The following is a 25274-nucleotide window of genomic DNA, read 5'->3' as shown; positions in this document are numbered from 1 at the left end:
CTGGCTCGTCCAGTAGCAAAGGGGTTTTAAAGCTTGTTTACAGCCCATGCGGTAAGCTTCCTTCTCTGCTAAACAGTTCGTGGCTTTCCTTTGGATAAACACGTACCGGTGGAGATTCCGGGTCGTGTCGCTCTGCCGCTCCTGTTTGGAGGCGCCCCGACAGTGTTCTCCAGAGCGACCACTCCAGTTCCCGTCCCACCAGCGGTGCTCGAGGGTCCCTCTCCACGCCGTCTTCCGTTGTGGGTTTTAGTCATTTTGAGGTGACCGCTAACTGCGGTTTTGATTTAGTTTCCCTGATGAGTGGGGTGGGGGTGGGAGCCTCTGTCCATGTGTCTGTCTGCCGTCTGTGTGTCCTCTCTGGAGAAATTCTATCCAGTTCTTTGCTTGTTTTTAAGTTGTATTTGGTGGGGCTTTTTTGCTACTGGAATATATATATAGAGAGAGATGGAGGCAGGGGAGGGGGAGAGAGAGAGCCCCTCAAGCAGGCTCCACTCGGCACAGAGCCTAGTGCGGGGCATGACCCCACAGCCCTGGCTGGTCAAGAGCTGGATTCCTGAGTGACTGAGCCCCCCAGGCGCCCCTGTTTTTTGTTTGTTTTTGCTGTTGCGTTATGATGCGTTGTGTATGTGTTTTGAAAACTAGCCCCTTACCAGGTAGACGATTTGCACATGTTCTCTTCCATTCAGTAGGTCGTGCCCTTTCGTGTGTTGGTAGTTTTCTTTCTGGAGCAGAGCTTCCTAGTTTGTGGCCCCGCTTGTTTATTTTTGCTTTTGGAGTCAGATCCAAAACATCACCACCAAGACTGAGGTCAAGGGGCTTATTACCGCCTCTTAATTCTCAAAACCAGAGGGGTGCAGGGGAGTTTTCTTGTTTTACAGAGGAGAAAATGTTAGCTCGGAAAGAATCCCGCCCCCCTGCCAAGATTATGAGGGAGTCAGTAGTGTGGCTGGGATTTTAGCCGTTTCCGGTTAGTTCCCGAGCCTGTCGTTTCCAGTAGAACATAGTGCCCCCCAGGCTTGGGAGCGGTCTGAGCCAGGATGAGGAGCCTGGGCAGTGCATGTGATGTGCTTTCACTAGAAAAGTGGGGTTGAAATTTGGGGCGACAGTGGATGTGCTTCGAGAGGCGGCTAGGGGCCAGGTTGCCGAGGGTGACGGTTCAGAGCAAGAACGGGGAGCAGCATTTACGCTCTGGCGGCAGAGAAGCCAGGGTGTGCCCAGAGCTACGGGCTCCGTGTTACCTGGCTGGCTCCTAATGCTACGGTCGCCCGTGCCTCCCATCAGCCCTTTGGGGCACTTGACCAGCCTCTGCTGCCCTGACTTTTTAAATTTTATTAAAACTTTTTTTTATTAAGTACGTTCCATGCCTGGTGTGGGGTGGGGCTTGAGGCTCCCCACCCCATGACCAGGAGTCGCATGTACTGCTGATTGAGCCAGCCAGGGGCCCCTCTGCCATTTTTGCTTTAAAAAATCATTTTTCAGAAACCTTTATGACTTGTGACGTGTTAGAGCTGAGGGAGCATTGACCTTAGTGGTGGGGAGTGAGGGCATGGGCGGGGTCACCGGAGCAGGGGCCGGGGGAGGCAGTGGCCATGAGGTGGGTTGTAGAATGATCGGGTGGGGGCGGGGAGCGTCTGGTGGCACCAGCCACAGACTGGGTGTGGGGAGCAGCCAAGGGGGTCGCAGCAGGCCTCGGGGTAGGGGGGGCTGGGCCGTGTGTCCATCTAGGAGCCGAGAGGTCACAGGGTGATGGCCTCTTCACCAAGGCCGTACGGCTGCCTCACTGGGGCCTGAGCTTGCAGACGATAGGGGTCCCTAGAAACGGCTGATCTTGCAAATAAAGGCCGTGCAGCTTAATGTTGGAGCCTGTTCATGTTGAAAGAGCACTTTTCCCCAAACTCCCTCCCTGCCAGTTAACTAGCTTTGCGGTTAGCTGTGAACCCCAGTACACGCAGCACCCACGACCACGACACCTCTGTGTGCCCTCCTGGGTCTGTGCGTGGTCTCGCTGGGCGCCCGCAGGTCTGGGAGGGCTGGGACCCGGAAGTCCGGGCGGCCACCACAGCAGCTAACCGTGCCTCCGCTCCCCCGGGGTGGCCTCAGGCCTCAGACGAGGCGCAGACCGGGTTCTCCCCTGGAGCAGGCGGAACTCTGTCCGGAAGAGGAAGCTTAATGAGGGGGCGAGACTGTGTCTAAAGGGCCTTTCTGCTCTTGACTCTGCAATTCTTTGGTTAATTTCTTTCTTTTAAAAAGTAACATAAAAATAGTACAGGCTTATTGTGGAAAACCTTGACGCACATAAGGGCATCGAGCTGGAAGTGGCTCCCTTTCATCCCCAGCTGAGTGTGTGTGGCGGAGATGCTCGCCCGCACCTCCCGGGAGCGTGTGCACACGCACACGTCCCTCGGCAAACGGGGCACTCTCATACCGCCTCCTGATGGACCTTTTTGTGACTTACTATATCCCAGACAGCGTTCCATGCTAAACCATGGATCTTTACCATCTTGATGACTGCCTGTTTTGTGCTTTGGTTAGAGTAGATTTCAGAGCTGAATCCGCCAGCCTGGTCTTACGGCTGCGAGCAGTGGCCATCGCACGTGGAGGCTCACGGCCTGGGGGCGCGCAGAGCGCCTCTGCCCTACGGCACGGGTGGTTAGCACGCTGGCCATCGGGGGTTTCTGCCTGGGCCGGGCCTCGCTGTCTCACGGCGCCCCAGGAGTGCGAGGGAGGCCCTGCCGCTCCCAGCTCTGCCAGCCCGGCGGCCACACGGGGACCCGGAGACAGGCAGGCTCGGGCCCCGGGAGTGGGCCCTGGGCGGGCTGCGGGCGAGGCTGCGCATGTAATCAGCCCGCACAGCTTCTTGCAGGAGCCAGAGTGAATGAGCTGACGAAGCACCGCCAGACTGCCCTGCACCTCGCTGCGCAGCACGACCTGCCCACCATCTGCTCCGTCCTCCTGGAGAACGCGGTGGACTTCGCTGCTCTGGACGAGAATGGAAATAACGGTAGTTGCCAGGCAGTCCCCTGTGCCCCGTGCCGAGGGCCCTGAGCGGGCCCCCGGGTCTGGAGGTGGAGGTGCGCCGCGCCCGTGGGCCCGCTCCCGGGACCTCAGGGCGGCAGAGCTGGGGCGGGTGGTGCTGCGGCTGGGCCTCCGTCCTGCCACGGACCGTCCGCGGGCGGCCTCCCGTCTGCGTGGGCTCCTGTACAGCCACCGCGCCTCGCCTTTGGCCCGCCGTGGGAGCAGAAAGCATAGGGTTATGAGCTTGCGTTAATGCCGGAGCCTTGGGGGTGGTGAAGCCTGGACAGGATGGCCCTGTGCGCGGACAGTGGCTACTCTGGCTGTGTCCCGTTTAGAGGGCGGTCCGTGAGCAGTCGAGATTTTCCACTTGGGCTTCTGGGCTTGCACAGTAAGAGGGTTTGCTCTCCAGCTCTTCACCTGGCGGTCATGCACGGTCGGCTCAACAACATCCGGGTCCTCCTGACCGAGTGCACTGTGGACGCCGAAGCCTTCAACCTACGGTGAGAGCCTGTGTCCCGGAGCAGCGGCCTGGGCTCCACGTCACCTAGCAGGACCCGTAAGCCGGTGGTCACTGCCTGTCGGCCCTGGGTGCACACTCTGCAGCTAACTGGCTGCCGGCGCCCCCGTGACCAGCTCTGGTACCTTGGAAATGTTCATTTTGAAAAATGCTTTGTAGAAAACCTTTTATGACCCATTACATATCCTCCAATTTGTCCGGCATCACAGATCCAGAAAATTACATCTTCCGTGCATGCTGAGCATGGCGGGTCTGTACCTAACGTGTCCACCTTGCTTTGCCAGGGGCCAGTCACCACTGCACATCCTGGGTCAGTACGGCAAAGAGAACGCGGCCACCATCTTTGAGCTCTTCCTGGAGTGCATGCCTGAGTACCCTCTGGACAAACCGGATGCGGAAGGAAACACAGGTGGGTAATAAGGGCTTGCACGTCCAGTGTCACTGTGCGCCCTGCTTCCTGGGAAAACAAGAGCCCGGGCACACAGCCGTTATCCAAATCGTGGCTGGGCTCTGTGGGCATCTGTCCCCGATGCCTGTCGTGGAACCTGGCACTGTGATTTGGGACGCACGTGTATCTGAGGTACCGCTGGAGCTCTGGAGCCTGCCCGTCTGTGCCGACCCCTCCTCTGCCTGCTGCGTGCCCCGAAGATGCTTCAGGGCGGGAGGAAGTGTGTTGCGTGTGTGCTGACAGGCTGTGACAAAGGGGCAGGTGACAAACGGGTGAGGCCCCTGTCCCAGTGTTGCGGTGTTGATTTGTGTGGCTTCAGTCATTCTGTGCATGTACTTTCGCCTTACGTTCTTGCTGGATGCGCACAGCCAGCCTGTAAGGCAAGCAGTGCGGGCGGTGCATCCTCAGTTTTCAAGTGATGAACCAGAGGTGGAGCTCCACGCTGCCGCCATGCCCCCATCCCGTCCCCTCCTGCCGCACAGAGGCCCCTTGGCCTCCGGCAGAAACTTCGTCACCCAGGGGCGTCCTGAACCTTACTTAGCACAGAACCAAAAATTTTGTCATCAGTTCTTGGCTCCAACACATGAATGTGTGTGTGTGTTTATTTTGTTTTTAATATTTATTTAATCTTGAGACAGAGAGAGAGAGAGAGACAAAGCAGTAGTGGGGGAGGGGCAGAGAGAGAGAGAGAGAGAGAGAGAGACACACACACACACACACACACACACTCACTCACTCACTCACTCACTCACTCACACACCGAAGCAGCTCCAGGCTCTGAGCTGTCAGCACAGAGCCTGACGCGGGGCTTTAACCCACAGACTGTGAGATCACGACCTGAGCCGAAGTCGGCCGCTTAACTGACTGAGCCGCCCAGGTGCCCCCCATGAACGTGTTTTTTTAAGCTGGCAGTGACAAGCCTGAGCTGGAGGGAGTCAGCCCCAGGAGTGAGCACGGGCCCAGCGCACCCTCCGGCCGCTGTCCGGGAGGTGGGAGGCCCACAGGAAGGCGCTTCGCATCCGAGCCTCTGAGTTACATAGACCTGGTTCCAAACACTGAGCTCTGTCCAGTTCTGGCAGGTGACCCTGGGTTCCTACCCTCTCTCGGCCCCTTTGCTCATCTGAAATAATGACCCATGTCTAACTGGACTGTTTAGAGAATCACGAGAAAGGATTGAAGTGCAGGATCCAGGAGAGGTAGGCAGAGGAGCCGCTGTGAGGGTAGTGGCCGGAGGGGGTGCCTGGCCAGAGCCGGGCGCCCACAGGGCTCCCTGGCGGGGGGAAGGCACCAGTGTGCACGTGTCCTAGGTCTCCAGATTTACTTACATCACGTGACAAGGGCTTTGTCTGGCTGAGCTTGGGCCAGAGGAAGGCAGCCAGGACCGTGCATTTTTCCTTCAGTGCCTGGTCCCCGTTCAGTGGGCTCCAGAGCGTGTCCTAGAGCTGGGCCCACCCTGTGTCCCCCGTGGCAGGCAGTGGGGACTTTGCTGACGTACCTCCTACCAGCCTTTTGGCAGCACCAGGCTGGGCCTGGGTGGGAAGGAGCCCTCCCCATGCTCTTGTCTTCCAGTGCTGCTCTTGGCATACATGAAGGGGAACGCCAACCTGTGCCGCGCCGTCGTCCGCGCTGGGGCCCGCCTGGGGGTCAACAATAACCAAGGAGTGAACATTTTCAACTACCAAGTTGCCACCAAGCAGCTTCTGTTTAGACTGTTAGGTGAGTGGCTACTTCCTGCTCCTCTAGCACACACCCGGGCACGGTGTCGGTTGCTTACATGCACTGGTGACCTCTGAAGCCCAGAATGACCTGAGCCGGCCGCTTTCCAGAGTGGCTCCATGGCCCCTGTCAGCCCCTATGTCCCCGATCCTCCCAGAGGTCCATAAAGTCACCAACACACCAGCTCGTGAGGGTCGTCACCCCGGCACAGTGTCCTTCCTCGGATCCAGGTTCTCCGCGCCCTTCCGAGTGGCCTCCTGTTCCAGCCCCTGCCTGCTCCTCCTCTGTCCCCTCGAGGCAAGGACGCTTACTGTTTGCAAGGGCCCTCCCGTCACCGCGGAGGTAGCCGCAGAGCAGGGTCTGGGCAGGAGACCGAGCTCTGCCATGGTGTGTGCGCCATGCCCAGCGTCCCCGAGCAGCCGGTCTGTAGCCGAGCCGGAGCCCGCGTGCGGCGCGTCTGTGACGCCAGCTGGAGGAACAGCGACCCCAGCGCCGGCGTGGACGGTGCAGGACAGACACCGGTCCCAGGCTGCCCCTCCCCTCGAGCTCGGGCCGTGCGGCAGGGCTGGCGTTTCAACGACGTCCATGGCCCAAATGCGCCAAGCTTCCACGACTCCTGCCGCAGCCTCTCTCGCTCGCGACCGTGCCACTTTGTTCCGCGTCCTGTCCTGCACGCTCCCTCGCCATCCCCTTGCCATCTGGACCTTGCCGGGCTTCCCGGCCGCCCCTGACCGCCCGCGTCCCCCCACAGATGTGGGGCTGCCACCCCGCCCCTGCCGGCCCCATCAGCCCAGCACAGCCACCCTGACGGGGCCGGTTCTCTCCGCCTGTGTCACAGATATGCTGTCCAAGGAGCCTCCGTGGTGCGACGGCTCCACCTGCTATGAGTGTGCCACCAAGTTCGGAGTCACGACGCGCAAGCATCACTGGTGAGACCCTCATGTCTCCAGGGGGAGGCGAGACTCCTGCTCATGTCGCTGTTCCTTCCTTTTCCCGTGACCGCCCCATGTACCCCCTGGCCATGGGGGGGGGGGGAACGGTGGGAGGCGCTGAGGCAGCGGTGGGAGCGAGTAGGCCCAGGCTCCCTGCCCTCTTGGGCCTCGTGTCTTCCCCCAAGCTGGGCCGTGACAGCAGGACCGTCTTGATCTTTAAAGGGGCTCATCCGGCAGCGGCTGATTGCTGCTAGAGCCACTTCCACGAACGAAGCCTGACACACGTGTTGGTGGTGTGTGGCGGGCACTGCACGCCCGGCCTGGGCCTGCACTGGGAGGCGGCTGCCCCTCGGGGCCCCCCCTCACGCTCCGTTTTGCCCCCACAGCCGTCACTGTGGACGCCTCCTTTGCCATAAATGCTCGACCAAGGAGATTCCTATTATAAAGTTTGACCTCAACAAGCCTGTGCGAGTCTGCAACATTTGCTTTGACGTGCTGACTCTGGGGGGCGTCTCCTAGTGAGCCTCCGGTCACCTCCCGGCGGCCGCTCCGCTCGCCAGCCTGACCCACCCGGAGCAGGGCTGGCCCTCCCGTCTTCCTGCGGCAACAGACTGGACGGTTGGGGACCCCACTGCAAGGATTCCGTGTGGTTGTGGGTGAGTCAGACTGTGATGGTGGTCAGCGGACGCCCCTGCACTGGTCCAGGCCGTGTGCCCCGCGGCCCCCGAGTTAGGAACTGGACCCGCTCTGCTCGCGGCGCCGGGACACTGGGGTGGCCGCGCACCCTGCGGGAGCACACGCAGTGTCCGCGTGGAGCACGCCCGCGGCAGGAAGCTGGCCGCGCCCCAGGGTAAGTGGCTGCGGACTTCCGTGCGCAGCTTCCATAAAGATTCCGGATTCGTCTGGCCCAAATTCTTGTTTTGTTTTTTGTTTTGAAAACCTGAGCTGTATTTTTAGGGAGCTAGCCCTTTAAAAAAGGCAAAATCTTTCTAAACAGGGTTCAAAGATGAGAGCTGAAAAATCGTGGCCTTAAACCCAAAGCTTTACCCGTACCCACACTACTGGGTGTCAGGAGGGCAGTGGCCTGTTCGCTGTCCTGCTGCATCCTGTCTGTCCCCGGGGCGTGGTGGCGGACATGCACTCCTCCACGTGCGCCTGTCATCGCTGCGCCGCCCTCGTCCAGAGACAGCCCCGCTGCCAGCAGTCCTGGCTCCGGCGGTCCGCGGCCCCCGGGTGCGAGCCTGCGGGGACAGCGCGGAGCCGTGGTGGAGTGAGGGCCGGGGGCCGAGCGGGCCTCCGTCGCCGCTCGCGTGCGTGCTGGGCTGCTGTTGGAGGTTTGGCTGGTTTTCTTAAGGGAAAAAAGGTCCATTTAAAGAGAAACTTCTAGCACTGCTTTAAGGAAACTAACTCTGAGATGAACATGTGCATTTGCGAGTCCTCAGAGATTAACCGTCTTAATCGGAATACTGATTTCTTCTGGCTTTCGGTAACCACTACATTGATTTTCCATTCATGAAGAATGGAGCTGTGTGTGAAGCGACTAAATATTTTTTGCAACAGCCTGGGTTTTTTGGTTTGTTTTTTCGGATAGTGGTATGTCCTCTCTGTTGCTATAGATTTATACTTTCTCTTGTCTAAATACGTGTATAACATGAGCTGATAAACCAGAGTGCTACTTTTTAATATTTCTATGACTTATGAAATATATATGCTTCCTATGTTAATATGAGCTTGTGCACAATGTTTAAATGAAAACATTAATTAGAAGAGTTTCCCTGTACCCTAACGTCTGTGAACACATTTCACACAGAATTTTTATAGAGAAGCAGCTTGTCTTGGCGAACAGCTGCCCGTGTGAGGCCTATGGTTGGTTGCCACGCTCGGGGGCCTGAACTGGGCCCCGAGGAAGCGGGATGTAGGCAGGTGGCTTGACTCCGCGTGGACAGTAAGATAATGATGCTTCAGACATGAGTCGAGGCGCTCGGTACGTGTACACGTGCCCTTTTCACGTTCACGGCGGAGCGCGGGCCGGCAGGCAGCCGTGCGGCTGCTAGTCTTGCCCCTGCCTGCCTGGAACGGATTCCCGTAACGGTCTGGCCTCTAACTGCACTTAAAATCTTAACCTCGTGTTGTCGATGTGTGGCGTCAAGCTTCTGTTTCTCCGCAGGGCCCAGGGGTGGCCGTGGTGCTGAGCAGCCACGTGAGGGGGCGCCCTGTGAGTTCTGCACCGGCTCCAGGGCGCGGGGTGCTCGCTGGGCCGCACGCAGCACGTCCCGTGGGACGGCCCCGTCATGTCCAGGCTGGGGCCTGACACGCTACAGAGCTGCCTAGCTCTTCCTGATGATTGAATCCGTAGCTTAAATCCAGGAGCAGAGTCTCAGGTTTATCCATCAGAAAGTGGGCAGTTGTAAGCAGTGGAGTGGGAAGATAAGCCTTATGAAATGCAAGTCGTGCGCCAGTGAATCAGCTCTGCCTGCTTTCCGCTCACCGCCAGACGCCCCGGGGAGTCACCGCACACTCGTAACCGTCTGTCCCTTTCTTAAAGACTTTCGTGTGCAGGACAAGCCACGTGCTGTGTGGAAGGCCGACGGCTGAACTGACGTGCTGTGACCCTCGAACATGGGAGTTTCCCTCCAAACTTAAGTGCCTACACTTAGGATGGTTTAGTTTTCAGTGATGTTTAGTGGCGTCTCGCGGAATGATGTCCTAGAACACGTGTTCCATTTGGTCAAGCCCAGTCCCCAGTTTGGTTGAGGCTGGACCAGACCACTTAGGTCGCCTTCCGCACCCTCTCCAGGAGTGGGGTCCCCGTGACTGCCAGCCCTCTACCTCAGCCCCGAATCACTGGCCATCCCCACTCCTCTCCCAGCACGGAGGCCCTCTGTGGAGCCCAGCAGGCCAGCAGGTCCACCACCACCGCACACTCGTGTCCCCTGCCTGGTACACCAAATGGCACTGCGCTGATCTTGTCCAGAGGCGTGGAGTGGAGGCAGAGCTAGGGAGGGGAGAGCTTTCTTCTCCATCTGGGCTGCTCAACGGGAGAGAAAGAACAGTGTTGGCGAAGCAAGCGCTCAGGCCTGAGAGCTGTGCTGGGCCGGGTGACAGGAGCTAGCGCAGGCGAGTGTGACGCTGTCAGGACGGGGCTGGCCCCTGGGTGCCCGGAGCTAGCGCAGGCGAGTGTGACGCTGTCAGGACGGGGCTGGCCCCTGGGTGCCCGGAGCTAGCGCAGGCGAGTGTGACGCTGTCAGGACGGGGCTGGCCCCTGGGTGCCCGGAGCTAGCGCAGGCAAGTGTGATGCTGTCACGACGGGCTGGAGGTGCTCCTGGCACCAGTTCCTCCACGACTGGGGCTGCCTCCCGCAGGACGCACCCCGGGAGAGCCGGACGCGGGGCCCCTAACCTGCAGCCCCCCGGCCGCGGAGACCCTCCCGTCGTGCGGAGCAGTTGCGCGCAGAGCGGATTCCTTGCCGACACACTCAGCACTTGCTAAATTCCCCAGAGTCGTCAGACCCCTTAGAGACTGTCTTTGGGAGATCTTTGCCTAGACGGTGCCTCTTCTGTGTGGCATCAATAACATGTGACCTCTGACAACAACACTGGCTTTCCGTAGCAAGGGAATCTAAACTGCTCGGCCCTGTGACTTGTCCTTTTGTGGCAGATGTGTGCAGCTGGCTCTTCGCGTGACACCCATGTGACGCCACGGGAAGGGTGGAGGCCGGGGGTGCACAGCTGGGCTGGTCGTGGCTTCCACGCCGTTCCGGGGGGTGGGACGGCCGCCGTGGCCCTCTCAGCAGCCCGTGTCATGGAACGTGTTTCTCTAACACCGGTACTGGCATTTTCTGTAACAAGCCTTTATGACGAGGTAAAGTTGTGCATTTGATGTGGAAACTTCAATGAGACATTTGTAGCTACTTTTTAATGCAGAAATACCAATAAGCATTAAAAACAAATTTTCAAACTCTCGACATGTGAGTACGTTTCTTCACCTGCTCAGTCTCTAGGAAGGTTTGAGTCATCAGCACTTTTCTGAAGTATGTTGTTGACAGCGCTCAAAAAGTGATCGTAGGCGCAACGGCCCAGGTCCTGACCCACTGTGCTCCGGGCCGGCGCGGGCGACGCCTGCAGAGCTGGCCCAGGGAGGTGTCGCCTCTGGGACTCCCACCCCCTCCTCTCCCTGTCGTCCAGCTTGCTCGCCCCAGTTCACAGGCACTGCTCCGCGCTTCCACGGGACAGTCCCAAGGAGCCCTCACGGCTGTGCTTGAGGGGACACCAGCCAGAGCCTGTGAGCACAGATAGGAACTGGGCACAGGCACACTCCAGCACGGTTGCCAGGCCAGCGCACTGTGTCTTTGGTCTGCTTTGTTACTGCTTGGCAGACAGCACTGGGCCAGTTCCTAGTGTCTGTGCCTTAGTTTCTGCACGGTCACACGGAACTGCTGGCCATGGCCCTTCCTGGTTCCCACGGGTCCTGAGGCAGGAGAGGGGCAGGCAGTACGTCCTGCCTCTCCTGCGAGGACACCGATGGCGGTGTGCGTACCCAGAGTCCCCTCCTGGGAGGGCCGACGGAAGCACCGTGGGCCGCTTCCCTGCAGGAATGAGTCTGGGGGCTCAGGTGGTGGGAGGGCTCTCAGGCAGGGGTTCGCTCTGTGAAGACTCGGCCTCAGGCTGCACGTCTCTCTGATCGCAGCTGCCCTGCAACTGAGCGGGTGAGGGTTGGGACGATGGTCCGACATGGCCCCCTCTGACCCCAGGCTCTCCACTCTTGGGGGCCAGCCGGCCAGCCTGGTCAACACGGCTCTGCTCACGAGGCTGGCAGAAAGCAGACGGTGGCTGTTGTACCCCTTCTCTGGCCTCTCTCAAGGGCACAGAGGTTAGAAGCCCCGTGCCCGGCCCCCTTTCCCTCTGCCAGCCTGGCCTGCCCTCCTAGGCTGCACTGCGTGGCGTCCATCGCGGGGCACCTGCCTCCCTCTACTATAGGTCTGTCCAGGGCCACCTCTCCTGGAGGGGGAAGGACGGGCACTTCTCTGGTGACCACTGGCTTCGTCATGGCGGAGCCCCTCACACCATCAGACTGACAGCCGTCCCTCCGCAGTGCTGAAGACTTGCCTGGCGCCCCACCACGAGGAGGCTGCTCACGGTAAAGCACACGCTTGGTGTCATTCTTTGTGAGCGGGAGGTGAGCAAGCGGCCTGAGGGAGGCAGTGGGTGCCCAGGGCCCTCTCTGGCCACACTTGGCTGGGGTAACAGTAAGGGGGGCCTGGTTGTGCTTCTTTCCATTTTGTTTGTTTTGGAAGGGTCTGAACTCCGCTGGGCCCGGCCCCCACCCTGTGCCTCATCCCCACGCCACGGATGGCATCGGGGACTCTGGCGGGCTTCCTGCCCCACTCCGTGAGCTCCGAGGTCAGGAGCCTCGCCTGCCCCATCCCACCCCACGGCACACGGGTGCCTGTAGACAGCTGCTGACCACGGGGGGCCACCTCCGTGGTCATGCCCACCGGACCCAGGGCCGTGCCCACCAGCAGGGACAGCCAACACACAGCCCAAGGGGTGCATGGCTCTCAGGACAGGAACCTGGAGTTGGAGGCTCAGCCCACTTCTCTGTGCCCTTCTTAGACTCTTTGCATCTTGGTTGCCTCATCTGCAAACTCAGCGCTAACTCTGCACACCTACTACGTGCTGGGTACTGTGGGTATGGGACACGAAGCTGGTAACTTTGGTCTCTACCCAGGGAGGGAGGCAGACTCGTGAACAAGAACAAGGCCACATTAGCACAGGCTCCCAAGAGGTGCTGACTCAACTGAGCTGTAGAGGTCAGAGGTGGACAAACAGCACAGGAAGGGGGACAGCCTGGTGGAGGCCCCCACAGGCCCTTGCAGCCAGGAGGAGGCTGTGCACGGGGTGGGGTAGGAGGATCATAGCTGGAGGGTCCCAGCGGCCAAGGCGTGGATGTGGGGGTCCCCGTGGTCATTCAGGGGGCTGCTCACAGCAATGCAGAGGGCGGGGAAGCCGGGCCCTGGGGGTTGGGTGGGAGGAGCAGAGTGGCTGAGAACGGCGTTCCCGCGTGGCCGCCCGGGTCCTCCCTTGCTGTGCCTGGGTGTGCACGGCCGTGGGGACCTCACCAGGGAGGAGCCTGCCAGAAATGTGCCTCTGAAGTGCTGCGGGGAGTCACTCACCTGGACGCAGCTGACGTGGGAGACCCGGTGGGGGATCGTGGGCCGAGGGGAGCCTCGGGGAGAAGAGGGAGTCGGGCAAGGGCTAAGGGAGGGTTCCACGGAGTGTGACGGGTCTGAGAAGGCTGTGGCCCTGGGGTCTGCTGTCGTAACCCGGAGGCCCGGTCCGGCGCGCTCGTCTCCGGCGTTCGGCGGTACCTGTTTCGTCCGCCCCGACCGGCAGATGCCTGTTCTCTATAGTTGATTTTAACCTCGAAATTTGGTGCAAAAACTGATCTTTGTGGTCTATTGTTTCTTATGCAAATTGGCCTCTCCCTGCCCAGCGGTTGTAACCTGAGGCCCTCTGGTTGCCCTGGGCATCGGGGCGGGGGAAGGGAGAGCAAGGTAGGCTCCCCAGGGGGCAGAGAAAATATTCCCAGTTTAAAATTTTGTTAGCTCAGACAGGAGCAGGTTTGAGGCTTATTTTATAGGTTTTATATAATTTTGTTTAACCAGTAGAATTTAGGCAATCTATGTCAGTCCAGAGAAATGAAAGAATTATCCCCGGGACCAAATGAACCCGGCAGCTGCTGGGAAATTATTTCAGGTCTCTGTCCCGAGATAGACCAACAATTTTTAGTTCCAGTTATAACCATCAGCCTGGGAAATGAGCGAGGGAGACGCCCTCACTAACCACAGATTTACTAAAGGACCCACCGACGTCTCGTTGCGGTCTGGGATGGGAAGTAGTGATAGCCCAAACAAAAAGCACAAGTGCATTTAAAATCTAGATGAAAAGCTAGTTTACCTCCGGAGGTTCAGACAGGTGACTTACAGGTTACTGGCGCCATCCTCAGGATGGAAGAACATCTAGATAGAGTCCTTCTCAGACTCCATATGGCTCACAACTTCGTCTACGCTCTTCATTATCAATAAAGAGTTCCCTTTTGTTAGACTCTTTATGGCTCAAAGCTTAATTTATATTCTTGATATTAACTTTGCCTATCTTTTGGGAGGGCGTTTGCAGCAAACCAAAACAAGTAGAACAGACTCTGTAATTGCCCCTTATTTTTTATCCCTTATTTTGCATAATACAGTGACACAAAGAGAAAGGGCAGCATTCACTCACACACACACACACACACCAAAAGCTATTATTATTCCTCCGCAGAGGTTTGAGAAAAAACACTTAGATACCTTTTATCCCTGTACTCTGAGGGTCTCTGCTTAGACTATTTATTTAATTACTGCCCTAAAATCACCGATCACTCACTTGAGCACTGGGCCACGCAGCTAATTCTGCATGGTCGTCTCCTTATAAATCCTGAGCACTGGGCCAGCGCGTGGTCGTCTCCTCCTATTTCCTGAGCACTGGGCCACACAGCTAATTCTGCGTGGTTGTCTCCTCCTATTTCCTGAGCACTGGGCCACACAGCTAATTCTGCGTGGTCGTCTCCTTATAAATCCTGAGCACTGGGCCACACAGCTAATTCTGCGTGGTCGTCTCCTTATAAATCCTCTAACCTCGGCCGTTACCTCTTTCTCTTCTTCTTTTTCTCTTTGATCGGTTTCTTCACTGGATCCCTTCTCACTCAGCCCGCCGTTGGGCGCCAATTGTCGTAACCCGGAGGCCGGGTCCGGCGCGCTTGTCCCCGGCGCTCGGTGGTACCTGTTTCGTCCGCCCCGACCGGCAGGGCGGAGAATTGTCGCGGGTTCTTTTCCTGAGGGAGGGAGAGAAGAAGGGGGGCAGGAGGGAGACGCAGAGATTAAAGACAACACTCATGGTTTCCGATCAGGCGAAAGAGAGAGAGAGAGCTTTATTCAGAAAACTGTCTCTAATGAAGGTTTCAAGGCGGGAAAACAAAGCAGCTGACCAAGGTCAGTTACCAGGTAAACAGAGTCAAATGAATATCAAAAGAAATGCCCAGATTTGCCTCAGCAATGCTGGGAAAGGGGGAGTTAGCACTGAATAACCCAAAATACGGTTTTGATCTTTTGTGCACCTTGGCCACTCCGCGTCTTGCCCAGCATGACAGACGCCAAAGTTATTTTGACCAGGAAATGGCAGTCTCCAGCCTCCAGATGCAAATCTTGTTTGCTGGCTCACTCTCCGGAGAGTGAGAATCCTTGCCTGAGGCAGACAGAAAACTTGGTGGCCCGACAGTCTGCCAGTGCAGAATTTGCCCTGCTGTCGGGCAGAGAAGGGCAGGAGCTGGTGCCTGACGCGGGGCGAGCGGAGCTGAGCGGCAGGGGCAGCTTTCTGAGCTGCGGCGGGAAGTAGCTCGGTGCTGCAGAGCGGGCTTTCCTTCAGGACTGGGGGCAGGCGGGGGTGCCCACTACTGCCGGGGGAGGGCGGGTCTGGAAAGCCACTGAGCTCACGATGAAGGGTAGTGAATGTCTAGGGAAGAGCTGGGGGACCGGGAGGAGAGACGCGAACCTGGGACGGCACCAGGCTCCGTGGCCTGGCCTGAATGCAGGAACCGCCTCCCGCACCCGATGGACCTGGATGCGAAGCTCGTCGGGTCGGCGCAGCAGGGGTTGCGGGCGGAAAGGCGTCAGGGACGGGAATCTGCCTTTATGCAGATGCAGACGTCTCCAGGCCCAAGTGTTTAAAGGACAGGGAACATCCTCGCTTCAAGTTGTTTTTTTCAGAAGCCTCTGGATTTACTGTCTCTGAATGAGGAAACGCCCATCCCCTTCCAGAACCAGCCTCCTTGGTCTTATCATCATCTCGCATGGCACTGGCTCTGCGCAGACCAACTACTGGCGGCTGTGGCTCCGGGCAGGGTCTCGGACACACGCAAAGTGGTAAGAGTCGGGGGTCACAAGCTTGGCCAGCGAGCAACCTGAGACAGGCTGACGTGTTAACTGACGAGGCTTCTCTGGACGAGACTGCCAGTGCTGGCTGCCGGAGCCCAGAGCCCGGCAGTCCCGTTAGTTTGGAGGTTGGCTGACCTCTGAGGGCTCTGACGGAGGGGCAGGCAGGTCTGGGGGAGGGCTGGCTGCCCGGGAGAGGGTGGGCGGCGCTCCCGCTTCGCGTCCGCAGGGCGGTCTCTGGTTACGGCAGTGGGAAGGAGCAGGTGACGGCCAGCGGGGGGCAGCCCGCGTACTCCTCCAGGTGGGGGTGATCCAAGTCCCCGCGGTTTGTGTGTGCGGGGAGGCCCCGAGCCTGGTTGCTGGGGGGTCCGGTGGTTCTCACGCACACACACCGGGGCTCCTTGGCACCTGGTTTATACAGCTTCCTGGGGACACCGGTCCAGTCTCTGCTCACGCCTCCACTAAGGACAGAAGGAGAGGGGACTCTTACCAGCATGAACGGGACCTCGGGACTCTCTGGGGAAGGGGAGGTAGGAGCGATGTGGCGTCTTACCAAGGTGGTGGCAGCATGGGTCCCCCAGCCCTACGCGCTCCCCCAATTCCTCCATTTCCTGCCATGGGAGAGTCCCCCATCCTTTCCCGTATCCCCAGCCCTGCCCTGTGCCTTCCCAGGGGCAGGCACCCCCCCGCCCGTGAGCTTCTCAGAAGCCGTGTCTGGCCCCGAGTCCCTTCCCCGCTCCCTGCTGCATCCTAGCACAAGGCCGTGTCTCCGTCTTACGGTCTGGGGCTCCTGGGTGCAGGTGGGCAACGGAGGCAACGACCCAAGGCTAACGGGTCCTTCCCCGTGAGAGGCCCGTCCCCGATGTCAGCAGGCTCCAGAGGTGGGGCACTGCGCACTGGCCCAACACGGCCTGAGCAATCTCCTGTCCGGGGTTGAGGTAACAGGGCTCCCGTGGGCTCACAAGGAAGGTGAGATTCTGGACCTGTGCCCCATGGACGTCCCAGCGTCTGGGACCAGGACCTGCTTAGAAACCAGCCCGCTGGTAGCTCCCCCAAGAACAGCTGTCAGGACTCGGAGAGGCCTCCTCCCAGGGAACCTTGCTTCACACCCAGCCCCTGTCTGAACAGACAGAGCTGAGGAACAGGGACAGGGTGGACCTGTCAGGGTGGGGAAGGCGCGGAGGCAAGAAGGGGCCACGAAGACAGGGCTGGCCGGGAAGGCAGCCTCCCAGGGGACCACTGCTCTCCGGGGCCTCTAGTTCAGGCCACTGCGTCCCCGCCCCTCCCCTCAGGTACGCAGGCCGGGTCTCTTCAGAACTGGACAGCAGGAGCGCCCCTGGATTAAGCTGGAGGAAACGTGACGGACCCAGGGGCCGGGCCCGGGGCAAGCAGGTCTCCCCCCGCAGAAGAGAGTGGACCTCCACAGGGAGCACTTTGGGAAGTGGCCGCCCTGCCCTTCTCAGGGAGAGCTGGGCTCCTACCGGGCGGCCCTGGAGGCTGCCGCATGGGGAGGTCCATCTTGCGCTCCGCAGCCAAGGGGACCGAGAGGGTACTGATGGGCTGCCAGGGCACCTGAGTCCAGGCTAGCCTCATAATCAGCAGAAGAAACGTTTTGTGTCCCGCTCCCCAAACCACCTGGGACAACTCGGCAGCAGCTGCCTTGCCGGGGCGTGCCTCACTCCATCTCTGTGGGAAAGGCCGTACTTTAAGACGGCATCTCGGGTCATCGCTGCCAGTGGCCGTCCCCACCACCTCACCCGTCTCCCACAAGCGCTGATTTGTGCGGAGGAAACAGAGGCCCTTGGATGGATTAACAGGCCAAAGCAGGCCCAGACCGGGGTCTCTGGGGAGTGAAACAAACAACACAGGCCCAGGTCTCCACCCTGACCTCAGTGTCAGTGATGTTTTCGGTTCTCAGAAGGCTCCAACACGGAGGCAGCGCCGAAGACCGCTCCCCAGAGCCTGTGGCCCTTGAAGAAGTCCCTGTGGGTGAAGAGCTGGGGGACGCGTCACTGAATTGCGGAGAGGACGACCTGGAGGGGGGCGGGGGCCTGCGTACCTCTCCGGGGAGCACCAGAGCCGGCGGCCCCTGCTGGAGCTCCACTCCGCGTTGCAGGGCGGGAACGTGCGCTTCTCCTCCCGAGCCCCCCTGCCGGCCTCCGCGCCCCGGCGGATCATGGCCTCCGCCTGGGTCAGCTCCGGGGTCGGGAGGCCGTCCTCTCCGTAGAACCTTCCTATCACCCTTCCTGCAGTGACGGGAGAGCGGAGGTCAGAGTCACAGCAGGAGGGACACACGAGCAAATGCCTCACCTCCGTGATGACGCATTCTGCAGGGTCTCGGACTCGCAGAGTAAGAACTCCTCCGAGTCTGGGGAGGCCCCTGCTCTAGCCGGGCCCCCAAGGGCGGCGCCGCGTGTGGCCCACCCTTCCGTGCCCCACACTGTCCACCCAGCATCCATCCTCTTCCCGCTGCTCACTCAGTCCTTTACTGCAGTTTTAGATTCTCCCAGAGGAGCCCGCAAGTGGTCCTTGGGCCTGTGGCCCTGAGCCAGAGCAGGCAGGTCCCCCTGGGGCATGGACTTCCGAGTCCCGCCGCACAGGCCCTGTCCTGGCAGCACCTGCCGAACTGAGAACAAGCAGCAGAAAGTGCTTCTCGAAGGGATGAGCTGCCCCTGCCGTGCCCAGAGGCCAAGGGCAGCTACGTGCCGCGTGTCCCGCATTCGGACCACCCCTCGGGCCCCCTCATCCTGACTTCAGTTCTGCACGTGTCACGTTTGTGACCTGGATTACAAGCCGCCACCTCCTTCAACTGCAGCGGATGCTTCCCTTTGCGCGAGTCTGTCTGGCGGCAAATGTCGTCAGTCCGGCCTCTAAAAGACACCGCGCGTCCGCCTGCCCTGTTTCCGCTGCCCCCCCTTCACCTGAACTGCGGACCCCGGCAGCGGCCGCCCGCCCGCTCCAGCCGCTCCGGCCCATGCCTCCCCACCCTTCTTTCTCCACAAAGCAAGCTGGCCATCTTTGGAAAACATGAGTCCCATCCTGTCACCTTTCGTGCTGGTCTGGACCCTCCAGGGGCTTCTGAAAGCACGGGGATCAAATGCAGAATTCTTGCCAAGGCCTCCCCGCCCCCGTGTGCTGCAGGCGCCGGCCCTCGGGCTTCTCTTCCCCGACTGCGCCCAGCTGCACGTCGCCTCAGCGCTGCTGTCCCCTCAGCCTGGGATGTTCTCTCCCCGGACCTCAGTCTGACTGCCCCTCACTCCCAGCCCCTCCCAGAGGCCTCCCCAGACCCCCGCCCCCCATCATATTTGTTTGAGTCATACACAGCCCTGTCTGGAATTGTGTCCTCAGTTTCCTGATTTACAATACGTCTCTCCCCAGCACTCGCCACAGCTCATGTTAAGTGCGTCCTAGAACAAGTGGAGGACCAGGACCCTGGTCCCAGGTTTGCAGCCTAGGAGCTGGCCCGGCAGGAGCCTTTCTCCTGGAAGGCCTCTGCGAGGGGACTGGCCTGTCGTGGTGGGTTTTAGAAGTGAGACCCAAACAGGGGGCAGTAGGAGTAGAGGCAACAGAGAGAGCTGTAGAAGCCGTGTCTTGAGCGTGTGCTCACCAGCAGCAGGGCCCGCACGCCAGTGGCACACCCAGAACACGAAGTAACACCTCTCATCTGCTCACGCGGCTCGGCCGTGTGGCCGCCAACGCGGCTCCCCGTCTTCACGTCCGTGCGCGCGGCACATCCTCTGACGCGCTCTGACGGTTTCTGGGCTCCGAAAGAGCTTAACACCGTCCACCTCCCACAGAGCGAGCTAACAGCGCAGGGACTGCGCCAACGCATCGCTGGCCCGGTTTCCATTAGGACAGAGGTGCAGCTTATCCATAGTAGGTATTCGGATACGTGCGGGACTGTAGCTAAAATCCGTCTGAAGCTCCCGAGACCACGTCCCCCCCCCCCCCCCCCCCCCCCCCCCCCCCCCCCCCCCCCCCCCCCCACGCACACACACTAACCCCCTGCAAACGCCGCTGGTTCACTCACGTCCACAAACACATCAGTTTGCTCCCCAAACGACGGGTCTGGTCTGGCGCCCTTTGCCCGCTCTCAGGGCTCCACCCTCACCGCTCTGGGCTAGGACTTCTTCTCCTTATTAGCCAGCGATGCTTCAGACCACCTCCTGGGGAGGAGGGAGAACCCGGCCTCTTGCAGGTCCGCTGAGAGGTCAGGCCCTTCAGTGGCAGACATGCTTGTGGCCCGGGAATGACCTGGGGCAGCCTGGCTGAAAACAAAGAAGGGGTCTGCAGGCTGGGGGGACAAGAGCCAACCAGGAGTGCGGGGTGGGGGCTGGAGACAGCACATCAGACGGCAGGAAGGAGGCCTGGTCAGTCAGACGTGGAGGGAGCAGAGGGGTTAGTACAAATGCCAAGGTCCTCAGAAGAGGTGACCAGGTAGTGACGACACAGCAGAGATAGAACGTCTCCAGCCGAGACCTGTTCCGGTGGTGAGGTGACACTGATGTCCCTCCGGAAGTCAGCTGTGTCCAAGCTGGCTACAGTGAGAGGTCAGGGCTGCAGTGGATGGAAGAGGGCCCAACCGTCCCAATTCTCAGTGCTTCCAAGGCCCTCTGGCGTTTAGAGTCTAGCAGTCCTTCAGGACGCCGTTAGGTGTCTGTCTGAAAGGCGACTCCCTGAAGCGTCCCCAGAAGTCCCAGTGCAGCGCCCCACTCGGGCGGCTTTAACAAACGCGCGCCCAGCCGGCCTTCACGTGGGAGACCGTTCCTTCGGGACGCACACAGACGGTCTCCTTACAAGACCTAACCGATCAGTATTTGTCAAAAGTGCACAAAAACCGAGGTTCAAGCCTTCCTGATGGGGCGCTGCCGCCGACGCCTGGGGCGCAGTGAGGCCCCTGGAGCTGGCGGTTCAGGGTGAGCAGGCGCTCGCTCGCTGTGGGGTGGCAGAGGCCAAACCGGAGGGCTGCATCCTCCTCTTCCAGGAGAGTCCTCTGGGACTCAGTGCCACACCAACAACCAAAGTTTGAGGTGAAAAACCCAAGGGTATTTTACAGATTTTAACCTCACGCCCAACCAACCCCCTTAACTCTAATCCCTTTACAAAACTGCAAGACAGCGGAAGAGAATCTACGGAAGTGGCCTGTAGAACACCTACCAACGAACTTGTAGTTCTTCTCATAGAACGAGAGCCAGCTTTGAAGTGTCAGCATCTCTGAAGACGACAAGTCGGATACATGGTCCACCAGGCCTGCTGCAGAGCGGTCCCCCGTCACGAACGCCCTGGACGCGTCCCGGCCTGCAGGAGAGAGGGGTCCGCGTACGTGCACCTGCCCGGCACCGGCACCGCACCAACTCAAGAACCTATCTTCTGAGAAACCTCTGAGAACCCTACTCCCCATCTCCAAGAAAAGCTCATCTCCCCTGCTCTGGGGCAGATGCTGTTTGATCTTGGACTTGTATCTTGGCATTTATCACATTCTGCGTTTACTTCAGCAGCATTAGCTGGCTTCCATGACATTACGTTCCTGGCCTTCCTCCTCCCACTCTAGCTTCTTTCCTCCCAGCCTGGGGATCAACTCTTGCCTCCTCCTCTGCTGCCGACTCCTGTGGTTTCGTAACCACCTCGAAGCCCAAGATTGTCAGACGTCTCCTGAGCTCCAGACAGGTGTATCCAATTGTCAGCTCAATGTCACTTGGATGTTTTACAAATGTCACAAGTTCAGAACGCCCATACCACACTAACCAGCACCCCAGCCCAGGAAACCTGCATCTATTCGAGTATTTCCTATCTTGGTAAATGTCAATCCAGAAATGCAGTCTGAGACACCTCGTTTATCATCTCTTACATCCTTCAGCGTCTCCCTCAGTGGTTCTTCTGTCCGTGTGTCTCTGTGGCTCAGCTGGCCCCGCTGGCCGCTGTCGCTCGTCTGAACCACCAGAGGAAACCCCAGCAGCTCTCCCTACGCTCATGCTCTCCGTTTTTCAGACGACACTTACACTGGTATTTTAAACATGAACTGATGTCATTCTCTTGATTAAAAATCTTCAGTGGCTTGTGGAGCGCCTGGGTGGCTCAGTCAGTTAAACATCCGCATCTTGATTTCAGCTCAGGTCATGATCTCATGGTTCATGCGATCAGGCCCCCACATTGGGCTCCACACTGACAATGCAGGGCCTCCTTGGCATTCTGTCTCTGCCCCTCTCCTGCTCATGCTCTCTCTCTCTCTCTCTCAAAATAAAAAACATTCTCAGGGGCTTCCTTTCATCCTAGAATAATATCGATTCCTTAACACAGTACTCAGGGCCACACCGGCAGCCACCCATCCTGCCTTGCCACCGTGCTCTCTTCCTCTCCTCTCCCCCGTTAGGTTAGGGACTCTGGTCATACAAGTGTGTTTTAACAGTCACAAAAATAATTCCTTAATTGTTTACCCAATAACTATTTAATGTCTGTCTTTTCTAATATGCAAGTTTTATCAGGGAACAGAACATACCACACTCAGTATTGATTCCCCAGTGTCTGGCAGTGCCTAATCTTTAGTAATTATCAATAAATATTGGTTGTACGAACCCCATGCATTTATAATCAATTTTCAGTAAGTCTGTTATCGATAATTATTTTCGATAATTCAAAGGAGGAAAGAATAGTTGTTTTTTTTAATGTTTATTTCTTTATTTGGAGAGAGAAAGCGTTTGGTCACGCGCCCAGGCCAGGGACCAGGAAGAGAGGGAGAGAGAGAATCCCAGCGTGGAGCCTGAGGCACAGCTAGACCTCATGGCTGTGAGATCATGATCTACGCTGAAATCAAGAGTTGGATACTTAACTGACTGAGCCACCTAAGTGCCCCAGGGGAAAAAATAGTCTTTTCAACAAATGGTGCTTGGACAACCGGATAGTGACATGCAGAAGAACACATCATGTACAAAGTTAACTCAAAATTTAGCAATGACCTGAATGTATGAGCTAAAAGTATAAACTCTTAGAAGAAAACATAGGTATAAATCTTTGTGATCTTGGATTAGGTGATGAGACACCAAACGCACAAGCTACCAAAAAATAAACGAACTAGACCTGATAAAACATTTAAAATTTTGTGCATTAAGCAAACCATCAAAGAATGAAGCGGCAAGCTACGACAATGGGAGACGATATTTGCAAATCACGGGCCTGGTCAGAGTCTAGGGCCCGGGGCGTACAAAGCACGCCCACAGCTCCATAACAAGGGAATCCAACTACAAAGTGGACAGAGAATTTGAACAGACAGTTCTCCAAGAAGACATACAAACGGTCAAAAAGCACCGAAAAAGTTGTTCAACATCTTTAGTTATTAAGGAAATGTAAAAAACCCCCCAAAATCCATGACGAACTACCACATCAAAGTCACTGAAATGACTATAATCAAAGCGACAATCAGACAGACAACAAACTTGGTGAGACCGCCAGTGGTGGGGGTACAGCCGCCCCGGAAAGCACCGTGGCCGTTTCTCAGCGAAACACGAGTTCCCACGTGACCCAGGAATTTAACTCTCAGGTACGTATCAAGAGAACTGAAAACATACGTCCACACACACGTGTGTCCATATGTGTTCATAGCAGTGCTGTTCATAATAGGCAAAGGTGGAAACAACCCAAATGTCCAACAAATTATGATCAAATACACAACATGTGGTATATAAATAAAATGGAGTATCACTTGGTCATAAAGCAGAATGCAGTACTGACACATGACACTACAGCCTGAATACCCTTTGAAAATATTGTGCTAAGTGAAAGAAGCCAGAAAAAAAAGGCCGCCTGTATGAGCCCCCCTCTATGAAACGTCAGGACAGAAAGTAGACAGTGGTTGCCAGAGGCTGGGGGCTAGGAAGGAGTGGGGAGTGACTGCCAGTGGCTATGGGGTTTCTTTTAGGGGGAATAAAAATGGAATTAGGTTGGGATGATGTGTGCACAGCTTTGTGACTATATGAAAAAGTAGGGCGCCTGGGTGGCTCAGGTTGTGATCTCATGGCTTGTGGGATTGAGCCCTGTGTCAGGCTCTGTGCTGACAGCTCGGAGTCTGGAGCCTGCTTCCAATTCTGTCTCCCTCTCTCTGCCTCTTCCCCACGCTTGCTCTCGCTCTCGCTCTCGCTCTCTCTCTCCCCCTCAAAAATAAACATTAAAAAAAATTTTTTTAAACTACTGAATCGTTTGCTGTAAAAGGTGGATTTTATATTATGTGAATTATATCTTTATAAAAAATAATAAAAATATTGTCTGAATAAAGGAACATATCTGCTAGGCCCTCCTAGACGGTGTGCGTGGTGGGGGACACTAATTTCTGGTTCCTTGGCACCTGGCACAAAGCGGGCTGCACGGCAGTGGTCAATGAATGGATGCTGAGTGGATAATGGGCACAAAGGAACTCAGTGGACAGCAGAGCGCGCTGGGAAGGAAAACCATCTCAGAGATGAAAGGTTTTGTGTCACACTTGTGTATCTCACCATGGCAACTGCAACAGGGCGTGACGGCTGTTAAGTGAACCCTGACCCCAGTCCCAACTCTGCTGCTAGGTCACCGTGCAGTCCCTTCCTTTGCCTGGCTGTTTGAGGAGCTCGGCACCACGCACTGACCACCATTCCTTCTCTGTCAGCGCCTCCGGTCCTGAAGTTCTCCCTAGCGACAGGGAGGTGACTTGTATTTAAGTACCAGACGCAGCGCCCCGATTCCCCAAGACTATGACAAATGGAAAATGCTTATTAAAGATCAGCCTAGTCACTGGCCTTAAGCTCAGCATGTTTTTTCTCCTTATCCCTCTTGGCTGGTGGGACAACAGCTCTCCAGGTAAGAGGCTGGTGGTCCTGGTCAGCCCTTAGTTGTGAGGGCTGCAGGCACACCACGCTCGTCAATCCCTCAACCAGAAAACAGCAGAATGAATTTCATTTGACAAATGTTGCAGGCGTGGCGTATATGCAGCTGCTTTGAGGTTTGGAGGGCTATGAAGCTGACCAGACCCTCTCGGCGTTTCTACCTCAAATCTTTAAAGGAGACAAGCGCACCTGCCCTAGAAGCGAGAACTCAAACCAAACGTACTATTTTAGGGGAAACTTGGAGCGGAGGCAAAGAAAGGCGACTTTGGGTAGGAACATACTGAAGACGCGGCAGGAACCGGTCGGGGTACTGAGGACAGGGGCTACGTCTCGCTCATCTCTGCCCTGGGCCACGCAGTATGGCCCAAAGCAGGCGGTCGGGGGGCTGCGGCCGGTGGGCGACTCAAGAGGCAGGACGCCTGCTTCTCGAACCCACGTCTCGAAGAACGGGTGGGATAGACAGGGAGGGGAGAGGCTGGGAGGGTCAGCCGCAGTCCAGCTCGCACCGGGTCTGAGGAACCTGGGGAGACAAAGCTCGGTGAACGAACGAACGGACGGACGAGTGAGTGCACGAACGAACGACGCAGAGGCGGCTACGGGCCCGCGTCGGAGCAGAAAACGGCGTGAGCCGCCTCGCGGATACCTGCGAAGCCGCTATAGTGGGCCCCAGGCTCGTAGTGCCTCCGGCCGGGGGACACATCGTAGACGCGCCCGAGCAACGCCAAGTAGAGGCCCGGGTCCCCGGCGCCGCCGCGGTAGCGGGCCAGCTCCTCCGGAACGAACAGCCGAAGGCCGGCGCGGCCGCCCCACCAGCCCAGCCACCGCGCCGCCG

The 25274-nt window shown here is 58.0% G+C and overlaps 3 protein-coding genes and 1 long non-coding RNA gene across 9 annotated transcripts in view; 2 read left to right on the top strand and 2 right to left on the bottom strand.

Annotated features, from left to right (window-relative positions):
• Positions 1 to 7147, top strand: part of ANKFY1 (ankyrin repeat and FYVE domain containing 1) — a 64308-nt gene extending 57161 nt beyond the window's left edge. The window contains exons 22-27 of the mRNA XM_029928750.1: positions 2854 to 3001; positions 3425 to 3515; positions 3817 to 3941; positions 5550 to 5696; positions 6535 to 6625; positions 7015 to 7147. Of these exons, the coding sequence (XP_029784610.1) occupies positions 2854 to 3001; positions 3425 to 3515; positions 3817 to 3941; positions 5550 to 5696; positions 6535 to 6625; positions 7015 to 7147 (735 nt within the window). The remainder of the gene's footprint in view (positions 1 to 2853; positions 3002 to 3424; positions 3516 to 3816; positions 3942 to 5549; positions 5697 to 6534; positions 6626 to 7014) is intronic.
• A 3381-nt stretch (positions 7148 to 10528) lies between these two features.
• On the bottom strand, positions 10529 to 14494 carry LOC115282996. The gene is made up of 2 exons (XR_003904841.1): positions 14301 to 14494; positions 10529 to 11325 (listed from the first exon to the last, which is right to left on the bottom strand). It is a non-coding gene; the product is annotated as an uncharacterized LOC115282996 (long non-coding RNA).
• Positions 14495 to 14855: 361 nt separating this feature from the next.
• On the bottom strand, positions 14856 to 25172 carry LOC115281912 (neuferricin). 6 transcript variants are annotated; one of them, XM_029927621.1, is made up of 5 exons: positions 25086 to 25172; positions 24666 to 24962; positions 20751 to 20891; positions 17653 to 17839; positions 14856 to 16054 (listed from the first exon to the last, which is right to left on the bottom strand). In XM_029927621.1, exons 3-5 carry the CDS (start codon positions 20803 to 20805, stop codon positions 15835 to 15837), a joined length of 462 nt encoding a protein of 153 aa, XP_029783481.1. In that variant the 5' UTR covers positions 20806 to 20891; positions 24666 to 24962; positions 25086 to 25172; the 3' UTR covers positions 14856 to 15834. The 6 variants fall into 6 exon arrangements, with proteins under 6 accessions (XP_029783481.1, XP_029783482.1, XP_029783484.1 ...); XM_029927622.1 differs by having other exon boundaries at positions 24724 to 24962; XM_029927624.1 differs by lacking the exon at positions 25086 to 25172 and having other exon boundaries at positions 24724 to 25073.
• The window catches only part of ZZEF1 (zinc finger ZZ-type and EF-hand domain containing 1), a 100399-nt gene continuing 99492 nt past the window's right edge, over positions 24368 to 25274 (top strand). The window contains exons 1-2 of the mRNA XM_029928749.1: positions 24368 to 24416; positions 25058 to 25233. Of these exons, the coding sequence (XP_029784609.1) occupies positions 24368 to 24416; positions 25058 to 25233 (225 nt within the window). The remainder of the gene's footprint in view (positions 24417 to 25057; positions 25234 to 25274) is intronic.

Source organism: Suricata suricatta, chromosome 17 (assembly GCF_006229205.1).
Source record: "Suricata suricatta isolate VVHF042 chromosome 17, meerkat_22Aug2017_6uvM2_HiC, whole genome shotgun sequence".
NCBI lineage: Eukaryota > Metazoa > Chordata > Mammalia > Carnivora > Herpestidae > Suricata > Suricata suricatta.
This window is presented reverse-complemented; position numbering and strand designations above follow the sequence as displayed.